Source organism: Choloepus didactylus, chromosome 18 (assembly GCF_015220235.1).
Source record: "Choloepus didactylus isolate mChoDid1 chromosome 18, mChoDid1.pri, whole genome shotgun sequence".
NCBI classification, from domain to species: Eukaryota; Metazoa; Chordata; class Mammalia; order Pilosa; family Megalonychidae; genus Choloepus; species Choloepus didactylus.
Window position 1 is genome coordinate 11,879,779 of NC_051324.1, and position 23,140 is coordinate 11,902,918.

Sequence of the window (23,140 nt, forward strand, 5' to 3'; positions counted from 1 at the left end):
AGAAAATGATAGAGTACAAAGCTCTCTGCAGTTCAGGGCAGGCTGAGTAGTACAAACTGAGTGCTGCAGGAGTTGGGGTGAGAAAGACAGCTCAGTATTTTTAAATGCAGTCAGATTATTTTTTCCTAAAGTTTCTGCCTTATGTAAATATGCATTATTTGCCATTTTTTATCCACCTCTCCAGCCTTCCAAATCAGTCTTTAAAATGTGGATGGATTTTGTTTAGATTCCATTCAGAAATGTCCATTAAGATCTGTGCTGCTTGTGCTGTGTGCATACATATGGCATATCATTTAGTCCTTAAAATAACTCTGTAAAGTAGGACTTTGTCTCCATTTTAAAGATGGGAAGACTGAGGTTTCAATACATTAATGACTTGCCCAAATCATAGTTGTGTATGTTTTTTTTTAACTTTTTATTTTTGAAATAATTTCAAACATACAGGACAGTTGCAATAACTGAACAATGCAGAATAAATGAACAATGCAGAAAACTACAATATACCCCTACCCAGATACCCAGATTTATCTACTTTTAATATTTTGCCACATTTGCTACATCATTCTATCTATGACCCATTTTCTAGACATTTGAGAATAGATTGTGTACATCATGCTCTAATACTTCCATGTGCATTTCCTAAGAATGAGGACATTCACTAATGTAACTACATTAAGTGCAGTTATCAAGTTCAAGAAAGTTAACATTGATCTAAAGCACCCAGTCTATATGCCAATGTTTTTAATTGCCCCAACAATGTCCTCTTGGGCGTTTCCTCCTGCATTCTTAGATCAGGTCTAGGATCATTCATGTACTGCAGGTCAGACAGTTCTCAAGTGGCAAAGTTACGGTTCCAACCCAGGTCAACCCGACTGAAGCCCAGACCCCACCTCATGCCCCTAGGATGTCAGGTTTCACCTTTCTTTCTAGAAACCATGTTGTCTTCCCCCCACAAGGTCTTCTCAAGTATTTCATGAGCCTGCCTCTACTTTGTGGTTTCTCCCAAGTTTCATCCCAATTTGAAGATGAATTATATGGCTTTCCTAATGATAGGATTATATGTTTCTGGTGGATAATCTTTCCCTAAATCAAAAATTTGAAATTTTTATTTCCTCTTTAATTAGTATCATGATGTGATTTTTATAAGAATCCCATTACAGGTATTGAAAGGAATAGGGTATCATTGTTACCTGATTTTCTTCAGTTCTGAGGATCTTTGCACTTAGACCCCTATAATCATCAATGTATAGATTTACTCCTGAATTAAAAGTCAAAGAGACAGCTCATTTAAATACACAAACTTACAGCTTTTTGTTGTGAAGTGTGGTCAGAAAACAGAAGGCCAGGAGCAGAGAAATTCAATGTTTGTAACCTCATGATTGACTCATTGAATATCTTGGATAAATCACATAATCTTTCAGTGCCTCAATTTCTGCATTTGCAAAATGAAGATGAACTTGCTATCTACTGGTCTACCTCACAGAGCTATTGTGAGATTATTGAGTTGGTGTTTATGTACTAGAGTTTAAAAGACAAAAACAAAATAAGTCATTAGCCATGCCATTTTTCTTAGTAGTACTTAAAGGTGTTGGATACTGGTTTCTTCCAAGTTGCCCTCTGAAAAAGTAAGAGCCATTATTTTGTGGTTCTCCTCCAGAATCACAGCAGAAGCTGTGTTAAAAAAAAAAAAAACACAACTGTGATTTTGGTTCAGATGTACTGTGGGTAGGTTCTACTTACCATCCCTAAATATCTACCAGCTCCTGATCAATCACAAACTCTGCCTGCACCATCATCTTATTCCTTTGCACATGCAGTTTTTCAGAACCCTGGTTGTCACAGGGTCCTGCTTCTTACACCAGTAGAATTTTAGGGGAACAACATCCAAAGCAGACTGGCTCTAAGTACCCTACTTCACCTAATTTGGCTCACAGGCCCTCCCTATATCCCTAGTACTCTGTGCTGCCTCATTAACATCTCTGACTACCCAGCTAAGCTTGTGTTAGTTTTTGCCTTTCTCCAGGTCAAAAGCCAGCAGCCTCTGCCATATCCTCCAGGTTCTCCCTCCTACCACCTGCTTCTGTCTCTCTTGAAAGGCAAGAGGAGATTGTGGCTTCATCTGGCTAGTATGTGTCATCTAAAGGTCTGGTCACCAGATGTGTGTGGTAGAAACGGTTTCTCTCATCACTAAATAATTCCACAGTTCTAGGAGCTGATATTAAATTACCGTGTCTCTGAAAGACTCATCATTGAGGATTTCCAACTCCATTCCTCCAATTCCTTCCCCTCCACCTTCCTCCCCCTTGTAATCCCTGCAGAAGAAAGAATATGCTTTCAGATACACAGGAAGGTCTTTCTCTGAGCTCTTATACCTCCTAGGCTGAAGCTGGGTTCTTGCCTGATACCCTAGACACGTGGACTGGCTTGACAAGTTCTTCTAACATCTGCTAGGGAGTGAACCTGACTGCTAGCTACAGTGAATCTCCTCTAGCACCTGCAAAAGCTTCTTTAAAAATGACCCTGTCTTGGGGTTCTTGCAGAGCCTTCCTAGTTGGAGAGGAGAAGAGCTCTCCTTTCTCCAAGTCCCGAGTCCCAGGTTAGGGCCAGTCAGAGGCTTTGGAGCACCCAGACCCGGGTTCCCGCCTTGCCATTATTTAGTTGTGTTGCTCTGAGTAAGTGACCCTCTCTGGGTCTCAGTTTCCTTCTCCGTAAAATAGGAATAATAACTCAAAGAATCTGCTGGGAAGATTTAATGAGATAATACTGAAAGGGGTCCGGCCTTCCCTTTTTCCTTGCTCTGATCTGGAAATGAAACCTTGGGAAGGAAGGGACGTGCTGCAAAACGAGGTCAAGTCCCAAAAGATGTCAAAGAGCCTCTCCAGTTCATCCCTCTGCGACGCCCAGCCCTCCTTAGCCCCCAGAACGGCTTCCACGTTGTTACACTGCTGTCCGCCAGGGGAAGAAACGGCGCAGGTTCCCTCGAAGGCCTCTTTTGCTCGCGCGTCCACAGGGCCTTGAGAGCGCGTGGCCGTGCGCGTTCGCGGTCACCCGGGGGCGGGGCGGGAGTCGGCGCCTGCGCAGGAGACTGGGCGTGATGCGACGGGAGACGCCGGCCGCTCGTTTCATCCAGGCTGGAGTTGGCTGATCTCGCTATTGCCGGGCGCGGGAACGTGCGCGGTCGGCCCGGGCTTTTCACCCGAGGAGCAAAGAGGATTTCTTCTCCCCCTGCCTAGCTTGGGGCCGGGACCAGCTTTCATCTTGGTTTTCCTGAAGGGACAGATTGACTCCCTTCCGAGTTAGCATTTCTTCCCCATCGCGGATGCGCTTGAGTTCCAAAGAAGGGGAAGAGACGGAACCTTCACTGAGCAACTTCTGCCTTAGGGACTCTGCAGGGGAGCGGATCACCACCTCAGGGCAGACGGTGACCCCCGTACTTGAGGCGCTTCGGATGGGAGTTCGCTCTGTTTGAAACAGAGCTAATAACATAAAAGTAGAAGGACAAAAACTGAACTAATCCATATTTTCATCACCGCAAAGTACCTGTTCCTCTTTCCTGAGAATGTGCCCTAAAATGTTAGTTCAACAACATTGAACACCCGCGGTCAGCACTGTCAGGTTGTGTGGGTTCTACAAAGGAAAAAGAATGATCAGGAAACAGGGTTTTTTGAAATCCGTGAAAATGAGTACGTGTTAGAGTGTTTTAAGGAAAAAATGCCATAGCGAATGCTGGAGAATGATTACTAAGAAAGATTTCAGACGAAAACACGGGAGAGAAGCGGTGGATCTGATAAGAAAAGTCTTATAATCTGTATTCAAATCTAATTGCACTGAGAATTTGTATATGGGAGAAACAATTTAACCCAAATCCCTGAGTTCATTAAATTTTTCTTTCAAGATTTTTAAGTCAAAATAATACATGATAACTGTATACAAAATTGAAAACACGATCAGAATTTTAATACTCCTGAGGAAAAGATGCCTAGAACTAAGTGCCTTGCTTGGAATCAAGTAGGGTAGGAATGGAACCGGACCCTAGATTTCAGATTCCCAGGCTCAACCTATTTCTATTATGTCACAATACTCAGATTGGTTCAGGCTTTAAATAAATAATTTGAAGCCTGAATTTCTTATTTAAATAATTCCTGTGAAAGGTTACAAGTTCCAGAACCAGGCTGGTGTTTGTCACAGCTGTGATAGAAGAACCATCCAGTTTGCTTTTGTGTGGATTCAGGATCTTGATCCCTTCACCCTTCATGAAGGCAAATGGGATGTGGGATTGTGAGAACAGGACCCGGGTACAAGCCTTTGTGCAGACCGTGCAGTAGGGGAAAGAAGGCCTTTGGAAATATTCCTTCAAGAAGATTCTAGACAGAAGTCCCAGAGTCAGACCTTTCAGGAGAATTGGTCAAGATACTGTAAGTCTGGTTCTTAATTTGACCATGTGTTAGAAACACTTGAGAGGCCTTATAGAAAGAAAGCTTTCTGGGCCTAACTCCACATCACCGGAATCACTGTGCCTCTCTCCTGCCTGAAATCTTCCTGTGTTCCCAGGACTCTTAGAATAATAACCGATCTCCTTCCCATGGGCCACTAGACCCACAGGATCTGGTTCTCACCTACCTTTCTGAATTTATCTGCAACCTCCTGAGCACTTTCCTCCCCAGTCTTTGTGTGACCGTCTCTTACCCAAGTCTCAACTTAAATGTCATCTCAGGAAACCTTGCCTAACTACCTCACTGGTAATACCCACAGACACCCCTACTTGCTAGCATATACGCTGTTTTATTTTCTTCATAGTCCATATCACCATCTGGAATGATACTCTGTACTTGTTCACTTGTTTATTGTCTCTCAGGGGTTGCCTTGGCTGATTCGCTGTTTGTGTATGGCCCAAGGGCCGAGATTGGTGTTTACATTTTTAATTGGTTGAAAAAAAAATCAAAAGAAGAATCATATTTCCTGACACACGAAAATTCTATGAAATTCACATTTTGGTGTCCATGAATAAAGTTCTATTGGAACACAGCCCTGCCCATTTATTTACATATTGTCTGTGGCTGCTTTCCTGCTACAAGGGCTGGATTGAATGGTTGTGACAGAGATTGTATTGCCTGCAAACCTAAAATATTTACTATCTGGCCCTTTAGGGAAAATTTGCTGACCCCTGGTCTATCTCCCTCACTAGGATATAAGTTCCTTGTCATTATCTATTCTATTTCTGGCGATCGCTATACCACAGAGCAGGTGCTCAACTAGTTTTTGAATGAGTGAACCAAGGAAACCCTAGAATCTGTGTTTAAAAACCAAACCAGACTCCCTCGCTGATTCTGATGTGCAATCAGACTTGGCCTCACTGCTGAGGGAAAGGCTAAACCAGCCCTAAACGTGGCCACATTTAGGTCTCCACAGTAATAACCAGTGATGTTGTTTCTAAAGCTCCAGAGGGTTGGAATTGGAAAGACACTATTTATTTTCCCAGCACTTTTGTAGCCCTTATTATGTGCCAGGCCCTGTTCTAAACATTTAAACATATTAACCAATTTAATCCTCAGAACCATTCTATATAGTGGTTACTATTGTTAGTATTATTCAGTGTACACACAAGGAAACAGAGGCAATAAAGGTTAAGCGCCTGGCCCAAGCTTCTGCAGCGAGTCAGCAGAGCCAGGATGTGAGCCTTGGTGATTCCAGGGCCTGGGCTCTTAATCTACGATTCTACTTCACCCCTAGGCTGGAGGTGCCCACCCCGCTGTGCCTATTTGTGAATTAGTTATTGGCGATTGTTCTAGTTTGCTAATGCTGCCAGAATGCAAAACACCAGAGACGGATTGTCTTTTAGAAAATGGGGTTTATTCAGTTACACAGTTACAGTCTTAAGGCCGTAAAGTGTCCAAGGTAATATATCAACAATCGGGAACCTTCACTGGAGGATGGCCAATGGTGTCCGGAAAACCTCTGTTAGCTGGGAAGGCACGTGGCTGGCATCTGCTCCAAAGTTCTGCTTTCAAAATGGCTTTCTCCTAGGACGTTCCTCTCTAGGCTGCAGTTCCTCAAAAATGTCACTCTTAGTTGCTCTTGGGTTGTTTGTCCTCTTTTAGCTTCTCTAGAGGAAGAGTCTGCTTTCAATGGCCATCTTCAAACTGTCTCTCATCAGCTGTTCCTGTGCTTTCTTCAAAGTGTCCCTCTTGGCTGTAGCTCCTCTTCAAAACGTCACTCACAGCTGCACTGAGTTCCTTCTCTTTGAGTCAGCTCATTTATATGGCTCCACTGATCAAGGCCCACCCTGAATGGGTGGGGCCACACCTCCATGGAAATATCTCATCAGAGTTATCACCTACAGTTGGGTGGGGTGCATTTCCATGCAAACAACCTAATCCAAATGTTCCAACTTAATCCCCACTAATATGTCTGCTCCACAAGATTGCATCAAAGAATAGGACTTTTTCTGGGGGACATAATACATTCAAACCTGCACAGAGATTTATTGACAAAGCTGCTGATGTGTCAGGTGCCTTGCATGGGGGGAAGGGAAAATGATGAAGTGCAGGTGCTTCTCTTAGAATAAGTTGGAGACAAAAGAAACCCCTATGTGTTTAGAAATGGAGCTCTGTCACTGAAGAGACACAGAATGCCAGAAAGGTTTCCACGAGAGAGGCAAGACTGGACCCGTAAGAACAGGGTCAAGGAGCAGGCTGTGAACAGTTATTATTAGAAGTAAGTGTGCCTGGGTGGTTGTCATTCGTAGGATTATAAAAGTGCCATTTGTCTGGGACTCACGGAAGGATGGATATTTGAAGCAGGAAGTGGTAGATAGAAACTTATTTCATGAGAAGAGCATCACCAGGCACTGCTGTGTTCCCAGACCAGATTCCTTCATTTCACGGGCAAGAGGGCTGGCATATATGGAAAGTTCATTGTAGGTCTTGGTGGGAAGTGCCTCAAACCTTGGGCTTCACCTTGAGCAGAAGCTGAGGTAGGGGGGTGAATTAGTTAGGGTTCTTTAGGGAAACCGAATCAACAAGAGGTATCTGTATATATAAGAATTTATAAAAGTGTCTCACACAACTGTGGGGATATATGGAGTCCAAATCCCACAGAGCAGGCAGCAAACTGGCAACTCCAATGAAGGTGTTTGATGAACTCCTCAGGAAATGCTTCGCTGGCTAGCCGAAGAAGAAGTGAAGGTCCTTTCTCCTTCTCCCTTAACAGTCTTCAACTGATTGGATTAAATTCAGCTGATTAAATTCTCTCATTGCAGAAGACACACCCTTCCTTGATGTAATCAGTCACAGGTGAAGTCAATTGACTGATGATTTAATAAACCAGCCTTGTGGTATATCAACCAGTCACAAACATCCTTGCAGTAACTGTTAGGCCAGTGGTTCCTTGACCAGACACCTGGACACCATCACCTGGCCAAGTTGATACATGAACCTAACCATCACAGGGGGACAGGAGTGGGAGCCCTGGTGAAGAGGATTGGTTGGAGGAATAACCAAGGGTCTAGCTTGCCAGGACCTAGAGCCCTCCTTGCTTGGAGGCTTGCTGGGCTTCCTGGGGGACCAGCTCCCTGGGGTTACCCCACAGGGGCTAGACGGCACTGAGGCCATCACCTGTCAGCTTCAGCCTACCCTGACCCCATGGCCCCAGGTAGCCAAGGGAATAGAAGGAGCAGGGTATCTTGAGGAATGGCACTTCTTAGGGAGTGAGCTGAGAGTCCTAAGGCTTTCTTCATTCTGCAGCTGAGAAATAGGGTGGCTCCTCACGCTCCTTTCTATCATCCAAGAGGAGGATCTTCCAAGTCTCCAACCCCCGATTTTTCACTTCCCCTAATTTCCTTACCCAAGAGCCAGAAATTACCTGGAATCCTAGATAATGGCCTGGGTTCCTATTCTGAAGACTTCATAGCAGCATTTAACATTCTAATGTTAGAGGTGTGGATGGACTGTGGATACAAAATCCTCATGGCCTTGTGAGGAACTGGACCCACCTTGGGGTCAGCACCTTGAAGGCCCTTAATTCATGAGCTGTTGTGCCTGGGGTAAACTCTTGTAACTGATTTTGGTGACAGGGCGCACATCCGTATAGCAGAGAGTGATCATAGATAAATTTTGCTCTCTTCCAGCTTTTGCCTTCTGACTGGGCAGCAGGGCTCTGCCAGTCCATATCTCAGGAATACCTGGCCTCACATCTCAGAGAAGGAGGTAAGCCCATGTTGGCCTGAATCCCTATCTTACTTATCTTATTTCGTTCTGCTTCAGTCTGGCTCCTTCCATGGTTCCTGCTTCTCAGTGTGACTGTCTCCACTCAGGGTCTGCTTGTGACAACTCACCCAAGGGAAGAGCAAACCTGGCTGAACAGTATAACTCACTGTTCCAGTTTGCTAATGCTGCTGTTATGCAAAATACCAGAAATGGATTGGCTTTTATAAAGGGGATTTATTAAGTTACAAATTTACAGTTCTCCAGCCATAAAAGTGTCCAAACTAAGGCATCAACAAGAGGATACCTTCACTGAAGAAAGGCCAATAATGTCTGGAACACATCTGTCAACTGGGAAGGCACGTGGCTGGCATCTGTTCATCCTGGGTTGTGTTTCAGCTCCTCTCTCAGTTCCTGTGTGTCCTTAGTTTGGCATCTCCAAATGTCCTTTTGTCTGCAACTCCAAGCATCTCTGAGCACATCTGTCAGCTCCCAAGTGTCTCTCCAAAAGTCTCTCCCAGCTGCTCTTGGGGCATTTTGTTCTCTCTTAGCTTCTCTGGAGCAAACTCTGGGCCAGTATCTCAAAAGCTTCAGCAAGCATCTGGTTCTCCTGGCTTAGCATATCCCAAGGCGTTTTCATCTCTCTGCTCTCTGTGTGAGCTCTCTTTAAAAGACTCCAGTAGCACTGGCTACGCGTCCCAGCTCATCGAGCGTCCTGCCCTCGCCTCCCAGCCAAGGTTTCAACAGACCTCACGAAAATGCCATCTCAAATGGAACACGCCCTGGAAACTATGATGTTTACGTTTCACAAATTTGCCGGGGATAAAGGCTACTTAACAAAGGAGGACCTGAGAGTATTCATGGAGAAGGAGTTCCCCGGATTTTTGGAAAATCAAAAAGACCCTCTTGCTGTGGACAAAATAATGAAGGATCTGGACCAGTGTCGAGATGGCAAAGTGGGCTTCCAAGGCTTCTTGTCGCTAATTGCTGGGCTTGGCATCACATGCAATGACTATTTTGTAGTACACATGAAACAGAAGGGAAAGAAGTAGGCAGAATTGAGGAATTAATTCCCCCCACCCTCATAAAAATTATCCCAAGAGTCGCTTAAGGAATCTGCCCTACAGCTTCCGTCTGCATAAGAATTTCATAACAGATCGGGGTCCTTAGAAAATGTACAAATAAAATCCAACTCCCGTTTGACAAGTAGTGGAAGAGAAGTCAATTAAATGCCAGATAAGCTTTTAATTTTTATATCGTTTGCATCCTCTTGCCCTCAATAAACAAATTTCTTTTTTAATACCTGAAAAAAAAAAATAAAAGACTCCAGTAAACTAATCAAGACCTACCTGAATGGGTGAGGTCAAATCTCCATGGAAACATTCAATCAAGAGGTCACACCCTAATTTGCCCCCACAAGATTGCATTAAAGAATTTGGCTTTTTTGGGGGGACATAATATATCCAAAGTGGCACACTTAACTATAAGGTGCTTTTAATCTCTCTCTGTCTCTCTCTATCTCCCTTTCACCATTTAGATACTTTTAAGGAGCAAACTTTTAGCAAATAAACTGTTTTAGTTTGCTAATTCTGCCAGAATGCAAAACACCAGAAATGGATTGGCTTTTATAAAAGGGGGCTTATTGGTTACACAGTTACAGTCTCAAGGCCATAAAGTGTCCAAGGCATCAACAATCAGGTACCTTCACTGGAGGATGGCCAATGGCGTCCGGAAAACCTCTGTTATCTGGGAAGGCATGTGACTGGTGTCTGCTCCAAAGTTCTGGTTTCAAAATGGCTTTCTCCCAGGACATTCCTCTCTAGGCTGCAGTTCCTCAAAAATGTCACTCTTAGTTGTACTTGGGGTATTTATCCCCTCTTAGCTTCTCCAGATCAAGAGTCTGCTTTCAACGGCCATCTTCAAACTGTCTCTCATCTGCAGCTCCTGTGCTTTCTTCAAAGTATCCCTCTTGGCTGTAGCAGCTCACTCCTTTTGTCTGATCTTATATAGTGCTACAGTAATTTGATTCAGACCCACCCTGAATGGCAGGCCAACACCTCCATGGAAATTATCCAGAGTCATCACCCACAGTTGGGTGGGGTGCATCTCCATGGAAACACTCAAAGAATTGCAATCTAATTAACACTGATAGTCCACCCACACAAAATTACATCAAAGATAATGGCGTTTGAGGGGACATGATACATTCAAAGTGGCACATTCCACCCCCTGGACCCCAAAATGATATTATCTTTCCATATACAAAATACATTCATCCCACAATATCACAGAAACTTAAATCACTTCAGTAACAATAGTTAAGTACAAAATTCCATCAAAATCAATTATAGGTGTGGTCAGTCCTAAGGTATAATTTTCCTTTAGCTGTGGATCTGTGAACTTAGAACAAGTTATGTGCTTCCAATATACAAAGGAGGGACATTCATAGGATAAACAATCCCATTGCCAAAAGGAGAAACAGTAAGGACAACAGGATTAACAGGACCAAAACAGTTCCTAAAAGTTGCAGGACAAACTCCATTGGATTTCAAAGTCTGAGAGTCATTAACAGAACTACGTGGCATCCTTGGGGTTTGAGAGAGCAGGAGTCTAACACTTCCTAACAGCTTTTTCAGCAGCCCTTTCCTCTCCAAACACTGGAGTGAGTTCTCCAACATATCCACACATTGGGGAGACCACCTTCTCGGCCCCACCCTCCTCAAACATTGGGGCAGTACCCGGATTCCCTTCCATCTCCAGGGCACATGCTCAACCCGTTCAGAAAAGTGGTGTGGCAGCAAGGCTCTCCCCATTTCCCTGGGAATGTGCTCCACCCTCTTTGGCACCTGGGGTGGCAAAACTCTTCCAGAGCATCCAGGCGGAATGCCCATCCTTGATCTCTGGGGTAAACTCACCCTTTACATGCGTGTGGGCCAGTCCGCTCTCCCAGCCCAAGGCCTCTTGACTCCAGACCTCAACCTCCATGGCTCTGTCTTTGAAGAAAGTTTTCCTTCAATTTGTTCCTTGTCTGTCTCCTCCAGTCCAGACCGGTAATGGCTCTGTCTATAAAGATCTAGCAAAAATTCTGTTGGCTTCACATGAAGCACACAGGGGTCAAAGCTGTCAGATAATAGGACTTTCCACAAATCCTTTCTGCTTAACTCCTTTTCTAATCTTGGCTTGTACTGAAATGGTGGCTGGGGTCCATGTTTGGTTACATCCTCATGTTGGGCTGTAGCTTCTGAGATTCTACCCCCTGGAAGTCCGTAATTATCCAAGCCATCAGCTTATGGTTTCTTTGAACCCAAGAGTTCAGTGCTAAGTTTATCTCTCTCTGCTCACATTGTACTATAAGCTGCAAGGAGAAGCCAGGGTACATCCTCCGTACATAGTCTGGAGATCTCCTCAGCTAAGTATTCCAGGTTGTCGCTTTCAAATTCTTCCTTCCATCTGACACCAGGACGCAATTTTGCCAAATTCTTTGCCACTTAAAATAAGGATCGCCTTTCTTCCAGTTCACAACAACACATTGATCATTTCTGTTTAAGGCCTTGTCAGAAGAATCTTTAGAGTCCATATTTCCACAAACAGTCTCTTCAAAGCAGTTTAGGCCTTTTCTACCAAGCTCCTCACAATTCTTCCAGAATCTTCCCCTTATCCATTTAAAAAGCCACTCCAACATGTTTGGTATTTGCAAACTCAGCAGCAAAAGCACCCCACTTCTGGTACCAAAATCTGTTCTAGTTTGCTAATGCTGCTGGAATGCAAAACACCAGAAATGGATTGGCTTTTATAAAAGGCGGTTTATTTGATTACACAGTTACACTCATAAGTCCAAGGTAATGCATCAATAATCAGGTACCTTCACTGGAGGATGGCCAATGGCGTCCAGAAAACCTCTGTTAGCTGGGAAGGCATGTGACTGGTGTCTGCTCCAAAGTTCTGGTTTCACAATGGCTTTCTCCCAGGACATTCCTCTCTAGGCTGCAGTTCCTCAAAACGGTCACTCTTAGTTGCACTTGGGGTATTTATCCCCTCTTAGCTTCTCCAGATCAAGAGTCTGCTTTCAACAGCCATCTTCAAACTGTCTCTCATCTGCAGCTCCTGTGCTTTCTTCAAAGTGTCCCTCATGGCTGTAGCAGCTTGCTCCTTCTGTCTGATTTTATGTAGTGCTCCAGTAATTTAATTCAGACCCACCCTGAATGGGCAGGCCAACACCTCCATGGAAATTATCCAATCAGGGTCATCATCCACAGTTGGGTGGAGTGCATCTCCATGGAAACACTCAAAGAATTACAATCTAATTAACACTGATAGTCCACCCACACAAGATTACATCAAAGATAATGGCATCTGGGGGGACATAGTACATTCAAACTGACACATAAACCCATAGATGTGGTTTGATACTCTTCCCTATTAGAATCTTGCAATATTTGGAACTCATATCTCAGAGAAGCCTTAAGTAATGACACTGACTTTTGAGAGCTGGAAGGAATTTCAGAGAACATTTAATCCATCATCTTGCATTTATTAAAAAAATTATTTTTGGATGGCTGTGGTGGTTTGGAGCTATGTACCCCAGAAAAACATGTTCTTAAACTTAATCCATTCCTGGGAGTGTGAACCCTTGTAAATAGGACTTTTGATGAGGTTACTTCAGATAAGGCGTGGCCCGGATGTGTCCTAATCCTGTTACTGAAGGTCTTACAGGGAAGGTCATGGAGAGAGATAAAAATGCCCAGAGGGAACAGCCAGAAGCTGAAAGTCAGTGGAACCTGGAAGAGAAGGCAGAGGCCAGGAGAGGCCGCCAAGTGACAGAGGCCACTTTTGGCAGAGGAGCCAAGGACCAAGGACTACCAGCAGCCAGCCCCAGAACACCAGTCTTCAGAAGAAAGCATCGTCTTGACAATGCCTCAATTTGTAGTTCTAGCTTCACAACCGTGAACCAATAAATCCCCATTATTTAAGCCAACTCATTGCACGGATTTGCTTTAGTATTGAGGAAACTAAAACAAGGGCCCACTGCATATGTAGCATTTTGTATTTTGGATGTCACAAAGATATGTTAAATATATATATAAAATCCTTGGGGCCTGGCCCTGTCCTTCCTTTCCTACCTCCTTGTTAGCACTTTCTGCCTCCCACCAAATTGCTCATGAGGTTGTGATTTGCTAAAGTCACTCTTGGCTTTTTGGCAACAGGCCAAGGCTTGACGTCCACCTCCAGCTGAAGGAAGTCGCCTTGAAGGGCATCTGCAACCAAGCCAGCCTTTAGCCTCAGAGCCGTGTGCTTGCCCTAGCAAGGCTGTAACCAAGATTAGGAGCCCAAGACATAAGCAGGAGATTGTTCTGATTGACAAGGCAGTGACATGTAATGTAAGGAGCCCGGGACAGGGCACCAGGAGACCTGGGTCCCAGCTCATGCTTTGTTTCAACTGACCTCCAGCCCTAGCATCCCCTTCAGTCCATATAAGAATCCATGCTGTATGTTAAAGTTGGTGGATTGAGCTATTGGGGGAGGGGGTCCGGGTATGATGGAATTCTGTGTATGGGGCTAGTATTGTTTTTGCAACTATTCATGTAACTTTGAATTTATTCCAAAAAAAAAAAAAAAAAGTACCCCAGTGAAAACAACAACAACAACAACAACAACAACAACAAAGAATCCATGCTGTGGCCACATGGGGCTCCCAAACAGGTCACACCCTTCCCTTAGCCTAGAATGACTTCTGGCCTTACCCAAGTATCTGTTGGTTAAAATACTGCCCTTCTTTAAGAAGCAGCTCAGATCTTACCTCTTAAGTGCAGATGCCTTCATATTCTTAACTATACATGGGGTAAGGGTTTCCCTTTCTGAACCCGAATAGAAAAATTTATATACATCTCTTAGAAAACTTAATCTTATTCTACTTTACTATGTACTACTGTGCTTATCTTGTTTCCTCTACTAAATTACCCCTATTAAATTACTCTTCCTTGAGAGCAAAGACTAATATTTGTGTAGCTCCTTTATTACTTAATGGTGGACTTTAAATATTTGTTGACTCCCTTTATCAGGAAAATGTAATGCCCGAGGGCATGGCCTCTGAGCCACTCACTAGCTATGTGGCTTTGGCCAAGTTATTTGAACTTTCTGTGTCACAGTTTCCCCCACAGGAAATGGAGAGAGTTGTACCTACCTCCTGAGGCAGTTTTGAGGAGTCAATGAGCAATTAGCCTAATACCTGTCAAGGCTGTTAAGTTCTGTTAAGTGTTAGCTAGTGTATTATTATACTTCGTGTACTAGGACACCCCTCCTTCAAAATGTGTCAGAGTAGGAAATGCTATTGCTGGGGGAAAGTTTTCCCTCCCTGATTTAGTGGCTTCTTCCCCCACCCAAGATGAGCTGTGCCCAAACCATTAGTGACTGATGTGTGAAATCCTCCCAGAGAGCTTTTATTGTGGACTACTGAATTTGGGTCTTCAGATGAGTTAATTAGAGATAGATCCATGACGTCATTGAGGGTGAGTGATGACAGGATGATGGGTAAAGTCGATCTCTTAATACTAACACAATTCATATCACATAAGAGAACAAAGACTGTTTTTGATAGTAAACAACTCTAGATTCCTGGAACAGTCATAGGCTCTAAGGTTACAAGTTAACAATTCTTAGAATTGTTAAAACGACGTGTTTTTTTTAATTTAAATTTTTTTTTTTAATTTTTCATTAAATTTTTTATTGAAATACATTCGCACACCATACAATCATCCATGGTATACAATCCACTGTCCGCAGTATGATAACATAGTTATGTGTTCATCACCACGATCTACCTCTGAACATCTTCCTTACATCAGAAAGAACCAGAACAAGAATAAAAAATAAAAGTGAAAAAAGAACACCCAAATCATCCCCCCATCCCACCCCATTTGTCCTTTAGTTTTTATCCCCATTTTTCTACTCATCCATACACTAGATAAAGGGGGTGTGATCCACAAGGTCTTCACAATCACACTGTCACCCCTTGTAATCTACATTATTATATAATTGTCTTCAGGAGTCCAGACTGCTGGGTTGGAGTTTGGTAGTTTCAGGTATTTACTTCTAGCTATTCCAATACATTAAAGCCTAAGAGGTGTTATCTATATAGTGCATAAGATTGTCCACCAGAGTGACCTCTTGACTCCATTTGAAATCTCTCAGCCACTGAAACTATTTCGTCTCATTTTGCATCCCCCTTTTGGTCAAGAAGATACTCTCAGTCCCACGATGCCGGGTCCACATTCATCCCCGGGAGTCATATTCTGCATTGCCAGGGAGATTTACAAACCTGGGAGTCGGGTCCCATGTAGTGGGGAGGGCAGCGAGTTCACCTGAAAACGACCTTTTTAATATTAATGAAAGGCTCTTTGCCTCTTTTAGAAAGTGGAAGAAACTGAACTGTTTTATCAGGACAAGATAACAGATCAAGTAAAAATTTAACTTAAATTTTATGACCACTGGGATGTAAACATTTCTCCACCTGGTTTCTTATCCTTCTGAAAACCCAAGGCTAATGACTAACCCCATGCTTTGCCTTTTCTAAGCATTTCAAAGATATTTGGCATATGTTTTGTTAATTTTGTAGGGAGAGGTGGATTTTCTGAGAAAGAGATTGAGATCTCTGAAGTCAGAAGAGGTGAGATAAGGTGAAGAATGGCCTTACAGGTGGCTACAGTTCCAAGAAAGGAAAAGCAACTCATTACTCTGGTTTTGACTCTCTGCTACACCTCAACTACAAATTATTTCTTTTTTAGGAGCTTTTCCTATTTTAAGGTCCTGGGTTGTAGCTGCACTCATTTTCCTTATTCTTTTTTAAAAAATTTCATTGTAGTAACTGTGAGAATTAGATTAAGTTTAGCTTTCACACAGGGTGGGGACAGCTCAGGGTAATGGCAGAGGGTCAAGAAGCCAAGCGATAATCGGTGGCCGGTCCTCCTGTTTATCCACCCACTGTCCTTGCAAGGTGGAGACTGGGGGGGGGGCGGGGGTTAGAGGTTCCTTAAACAGCTTCATAAGTTGTTACCAAACTAGCTCAGACTGGGTCTGCAGCTCAAGAACAAAGGAAAGAGGGGTGGAGACTTGTTTCAAATGTTCCAAGTTTGCACAGGAGACTTTTTTTTTCAAATGTTTCCAATTTAGGCAGGCTGCATGTTTCAAATTTGTGCAGGCTAGTTAGGCTTGTCAAATAAAATGTAACCTCTGAAGTATCCAGCCAATGGAGAAACAGGGGAGGGACTTGTGGTTAGGTGTAGGGAATAAATACTGCTGGGTCTATTTTTCTGCACGCCAACCCCCACATTTTGGTTGGGCACCTGTTCTTGCAAGACCTTGAATAAATTCTTTTCTTCTCCACAATCGGGTGAGTGTTTATTCCTTTTTAGGAATAGTGCTTGTTTCTCACAGTAACATGTATATACTACCTAACATTTCCCATTTTCACCACTTTCAAGTATATGATTCAGTGGTGTTGATTACATTCAAAATGTTGTGCTACCTTCACCACCAACCATTACCAAAACTTTTAGAACTTATTTTCACAGTACCTGCTTCTGGCTCCAGAGGAAGATCTCCAGGCAAGAGAACCTTCTCAAGCTGTGCTTTCTTTCCCAGGAGAATGCACTACAGACACCCATCTTGGGTGGCTTCCCGGGCAGTGAGAAAGGAGTGTATCCTCATTTGTATTACAGGCTAGAGTTATCCTCCGGGGCAAGCATTGTCATCCTCATGCTCTTTCTCATCTCCTTTTAAGGGCATTTATTTTGTTTCTGTTCTGATAAATAATAAGATTTTTCATGGAGGACTGGAAAATCAGATGAACTTCAACGGAGGAGGAGAATATTCCTGCTTTTCCATACCGCTTTGTAAGGGGGGAAGGGAAGATAGGCTTGCGAAGCGTAGCTGTGCATCCTTGAGTTGGTTTTATGTTCCAGTTAAATGAATATTACAGTTTTCCATCATCACACAGGCACTACCCTACAGCTGAAAGTAAGTTCAGAACAATAACCATAGAGACGAAATGAAGATTATGTTTCAGACCCAAATGCAGCATTCCACCATTGAAATGCTGAAATACAGACTTGAAGAAGACAGACTAGCCATGCAAGTAGCTTCAGAGATTGGTCTTTTTTGAGCTTTTGGCATTTGACCAAATCATTGCAAAGAGACATAAAAAAGCAATTTCAACATATTGTATGATCCCATTTATATTAAATGTCCAGAACAGGCAAATCTATAGAAACAGAAAGTAGATTAATGGTTAGCCATGGCTGGGGTGGGGTGGGTGGGCGTGGGAGTAACTACTACTGGGTACACAATTTATTTTTGGCATGATGAAAATGTTCTAAAATTAAACGATGGTGATGATTGCACAACTCTGTGCATACTATTAAAGTATGAAACTTATTGTATGGCAATTATACATCGATAAAGCTGCTAAATAAAAAAGTTCTCTCCTCCCCTGGGAAAAAAGCAATTCCAACTCTAAATAGAGTTAAGGGGGACAATGTCCCCACTGAAGGTGGAGTTCTAGATGAAATAAGAGTGACTGAATTGATAGTTGTTGAATCTGGGTGATGAGTACTTGGGGGTTCATTATACTATTTTCTTTACTTTGGAATATTTTTGAAATTTTCCATAATAACAAGTTAAATGAATTTTTAAAAACTAATGCAAAAATGAAACAACTCAAAATACCAAGAGAAGGAAAGGACAGAAAATGGGTGATGGGAAAAGCTGAAATGAACTCACAGATACCACTTAAAAGAAGGGTTAACTCAAATTCCAGAGAAACATGAAAAGAGTCATCCTTGTTTTAAGCATTTAGACCAGACCAAATGACACAGGAGAATCTATAATGCCCACAGCTTATAATTTACCTCCTCCTGATATTTCCTTTTCTTATTTAAGTATTATTTTATAGACACAAAGAAACATAGGTACAAGAATGAAGAGGTTAGAGTTATCTCTCTTTTTTGAGATGAAATAAAGGAAAAAATAGTAACTCTGAAAATAATATGGCAAAAAAAAATTACACTATATGGAAAGGTATAAACAGTGAAAAGTGAGTCTCCCTTCTACATACCAAAAATTGTCCCAAATTTTGTTCCCCAGTGACAATCACTGTCACCATCAGCAGTTCTTATAAATGGAGAATATATACATATATATATATATATAGCCCCCAAATCTGTCTACAGCCTTGTTGCTCTCCTAGAGTTGCATTTGAACTCAGGGAAAGAAGTCATGGTCAATTTCTGAAGTTTTTAGGCCCTATTTCTCCTCTTTATTATCATGCAGGTTTCCAAACACAACCCATGCACAGATGCGGGCCCACGACCAGGTCCACCCTGGGCCGGAGGGAGCTGCCCTGACCCCCAGACTATGTGTGCATTGGAGTGGGGAGGTTGCCTTGGCTGGGAAAGCCTTCCTTTCATTCTGAGATTATTTCATTTCTCTTTTTCCTTTTATGGTGTTAAGTAAAATGATGTTGATAAGCTGTTTTTATTTTTTCCCTCCTAAGTGCCTTTATTGACAAAAAGAAGACAATAAATATTTTTATTGGGAAAATTAAAAAGTTAAATCTTGGGCTCCAGGATTTGGATTGCATGAATTGCAAAATTAAGAATACAAAGACTGGTGACTACCATGGTATCATATATTGGTGCACCTTTCGCCTCTCCCAGTTCCTGTTGGTTGAAATTCTCACCTGCCCAGGCTCAGCTCAGAACATCACTCCAGTAAGCACAGAGAAGTGAAGAGGGGGAAAGAGAGAGCTCAGAGTCATTCCCAAATAGTAAGAGAATTATAAAGGTCACATTACAAAAGAGGGGGAGAGTGGAAGGGTTATTCAATAAAGAGACAGTCATGGAGATACAAGCAGCTGTGCCGGTTTGAAACTGTTATGGACCCCAGAAGAGCCATAATCCTTTAATCCAATCTTGTTGGGTGGAAACTTTTGACTGAATGTTTCCATGGAGATGTGACTCACCCAACTGTGGGTGAGAAGGGTGAGAACTTTGATTAAATTATTTCCATGGAGATGCTACCTGAATGGGTGGGTCTTGATTAGTTTACTGGAGTCCTTTAAGAGAGCTCCTGGATAAAGGAGCTCAGAGAAGCTGAGAGAAATATTTTGGAGAGAAGCTAAGATATATAATCCAAAATTTGTTCCTGGGAGAAGCTAAGAGCCAACACTTACCCAGATGCCTGGGAGATGCAGACAGAAAGACACTTGGAGATGCTAAGCTAAAAGATGAAGCCCAGAGTTTGCCCCGGAGAAGCTAAGGGAGGAGCCACAGACACATAGAGAGAAATGCCCTGGGAAAACAAGCACAGATGCACAGAGGCTGAGACAGAGAAGCTAAGAGGGACAGAAGCCCAGAGACATTTTGGAGAAAGCCATTTTGAAACTAGTACCTGGGAGCAAAGGACAAGCAGATGCCTGCCATTTGCCTTCCCAGCTGACAGAGGTGTTCTGGATGCCATTGGCCTTTCTTCAGTGAAGGTATCCTCTTGTTGATGCCTTAGTTTGGACACTTCTATGGCTGGAGAACTGTAAATTTGTAACCTAATAAATCCCTCTTATAAAAGCCAATCCATTTCTGATATTTTGCATAGCAGCAGCTCTAGCAAACTATAACAGCAGCCAATACAAATATGGAACAAAATGCTCTCTCCAACTATACGTATCAAAGAAATACAAATTAAAACATTAATTGGATACCATTTCTGATGGTTAGGTTCATGTGTCAACTTGGCCAGGTGATGGTACCCAGGTGTCTGGTCAAGCAAGCACTGTGAGGACACTTGTGACTGGTTAATAAACCAATAGGCTGGTTTATTAAATCATTAGTCAATTGGCTGCAGCTGTGACTAATGATGTCAATGAAGGGTGTGTCTTCCTCAATGAGAGAATGCAGTCAGCTGGATTTAATCCAATCAGTTTGAGACTTTTAAGCGAAACAGATAGAGGACCTTCACTTCTTCTTCAGCTCACCAGCAAAGCATTTCCTGAGGAGTTCATTGAAGTTGCCAGTTCGTTTCCTGAGGAGTTCTTCAGACATCTTCATTGGAGTTGTTAGTTTGCTCCCTGCCCTACGGAATTTGGACTTGTGCATACCCACAGTTGCATGAGACACTTTTATAAATCTTATATTTATAGATATCTCTCATTGATTCATCTCCCTGGAGAACCCTAAGTAATACACCATTTATCGACAACAAAAAGCAAAAAATATTTAAAACATATTTTGGTTGGAGTGGTGATAATTGGACCACATTCTGAATGTAATTAATGCCACTGAATTGCATAATTAGAAATGGTTAAAATGGCAAATTTTACATTATATATTTTTTACTGCAATAAAAATATTTGGTTAGTTAGAATTCAGTGAAAAAAATGCAGTTACCCTGTGGGATAAATTGGTAGATGAAAGAGGGATTCAGTTACCAGAAGAGGAATAGAGACATTGAGTAGGAAAAAAAACCATGGCTCCCTTACAAAGGTTTTCTTATTGTGGACTCTTTTTTTTTTTTTCTTTTCTGGGTAAATTCCCAGAAATCGAATTATTGAGTGAAAGGATAAGGCCATTGGATTAAGGCTCTGGAAACAGATTACCAAATTTCTTTCCCAAATGGTGATCCTCATTTACCTGCCTATAAGCTTTGAAAATGAAAGGTAAAACTACCTACAAGCCAAGTGAAGAAAGTATCAAAGGATGACAGATATCTTTTAAACAAACTTCTGCAGGGTGCATCAGAACTGGAGGAGGTCAGGAGTCTAGTCTTGCTACTGGGTTCCGGCCTTGGCTATGACACTAAACTGGGTCACAAGCAGAGCTCCAGCCTTTTTTGGTGCCTCATTTTGTGCAGCTGCAAAATGAGAGGCTTGGACTTGCTGTTGTTTCAGGTCTCTTGTGGCATTAATGTTTTATAACTCTGTAAGAACAGATAGTTGGTGAGGGTTGGAGCATTTAACTAACAAAATAGCTGACATTTTTTTTGTGACTAAGAGCCAGAACAAGTTGGTACCCAGTGGAAAGAGTCCTGAGCAGGAAAAAGTGCTGAAAATTATTGGTGTCTGTCTGTGGGTGACCAGACTCGTTCACTGATACATGTAAGACCTCTTTTGGGGATTCCCACAAATACTTGGGGAGGAGTTTACCAGGGTTTGTGGATCTACATTGGCAGGTGAGGACAAAGCCAAGCAAACATGAGTTACCTCAACATGCCCCCAAATTTAACTCCTCATCTTTGCTTATCCAACTTCTTAACCTGCCAGTGGTGTCACTGACCTTTCAAGACATCCTGGCTCAAACCTCAGCGTCATTTCTTCTGGTTGCAGCTTCTTTTCTTCTGGTCACAGCTACAGCAAGCAAGCCCTGACAGCTTATTCATTCAACAGATATTCTCAGGCTCCTACTTGCACAACCCACACTGATTGCTTTCCTCTTACCCCATTTACTTTCAGTACATGAAGCTTCATCCTTGTTGTTGTTGTTTGTTTGTTTTTTAACCCTTCTTTTTTTTGTTTTTTTAATGAAATTTTATTGAGATATAATCACGTTACATACAATCATTCAAAGTGTACAATCAGTTCACAGTATCATCATATAGTTGTGCATTCGTCACCACAAACTTTGAACATTTTCATTACACCAAAAAATAAAATAAAAATTAAAATAAAAAAGAACATCCAAAACACCCCATTCCCCTCCTCCCCACATTGTTCATTTATTTTTTAAAATACAGCTTAATTAAGATATATTCACACACCCTACAGTCATCCACAGTGTACAATCAATTATTCACAGCACCACCACAAGTGTCTTGACTCCAATAGTCTGTAATGCCTTACAGTTGAGCAAGGATGATGCTTCTTTTTGTCTTCTTCAGTATCTACCCCACAGTCTGGCATTTCACTGTAGACACTCATTCATTTATATATATTGAGCCCCATACTATGTACCTAAGATAGTGTGGTTCTAGATGCTGGAGCTATAGCAATGAAGAAAACCAGACAATCCCTGCCCTCATGGAGCTTACATTCTAGGGTAAAAAACAAAAAAGTAAGATAAGTAAACAAAATACATTTTATGTCAGATAATACCTGTTGAGAAAAATAAAGCAGGGAAGGGGCATATAAAGTATGTGAACGGACGGGGGTTGGATGTTGAAATTTTAGACAGATGTCCAGACTGTTGAGTAAAACATGAATGGGATGAGGGAGTTAGCATCATGGCCTCTGGAGGAAGTGTTCTAGAATGACGGAACTGATGTGCAAATGTCCTGAGGCAATAGCGTGTCTGACACTGTCCAGAAACACTGTTGTGGCTGGAATAGAGTGAAGCTGTTCGCTGCATTTTTTTTTTTTTTTCCCTGCAATTAAGGAAAAAAAAAAAAAAAGAATGATTGAGTTTAAGGTGTCGGGAATGCCTCACCTAGAGGCGGGCCTACCCTGGGCAGCCATTGTCCCATCCCGCGCAGTCCCCAATCTCTCCTTTGGGGGGCGATGGGAGCACAAGAAGGCGCTATCCGGAAGCGGCCTCTCTGCGCTCCTCCAGCTCACCATTGAGAACTGGAATGGACCCGCCTCTCTCCAGGGTGATCAACGAGTTTTTCCTCGGTACCTAGAGCGGCCCAGGGGGAGGAGAAGGGCAGGGAGAGCCCCAGTCCTTGTCCCTCCGCCTGTGAGCTCAGCGGGAGTGGGTGGGATGTAGCCTGCCGTCTCCTGCCTCTGGGCGTTTTCAGGTTCCTTTGCTCCCGTCTGTTTTGAAAGATGCCCTTTGATTTGATATTGGTTTATTCAAGTCAGATTTATTCTAGTCAGTTTTATTCTTGCCTGTGTCTCTTACTGTTGTGGGTTTCCTGTTCAGGTTCACAAATTTGCTTTCTGTAGCTGTAGTTGTTATTGT

At 42.6% G+C, this 23,140-nt stretch overlaps 1 protein-coding gene across 1 annotated transcript; it reads left to right on the forward strand.

Moving 5' to 3' along the window:
* Nucleotides 1-8,909: 8,909 nt before the first annotated feature.
* On the forward strand, nt 8,910-9,403 carry LOC119513302 (protein S100-A10-like). The gene has a single exon (XM_037808373.1). The coding sequence runs from the start codon at nt 8,960-8,962 to the stop codon at nt 9,251-9,253; it is 294 nt and encodes a 97-aa protein (XP_037664301.1). The 5' UTR covers nt 8,910-8,959; the 3' UTR covers nt 9,254-9,403.
* Nucleotides 9,404-23,140: the final 13,737 nt, after the last annotated feature.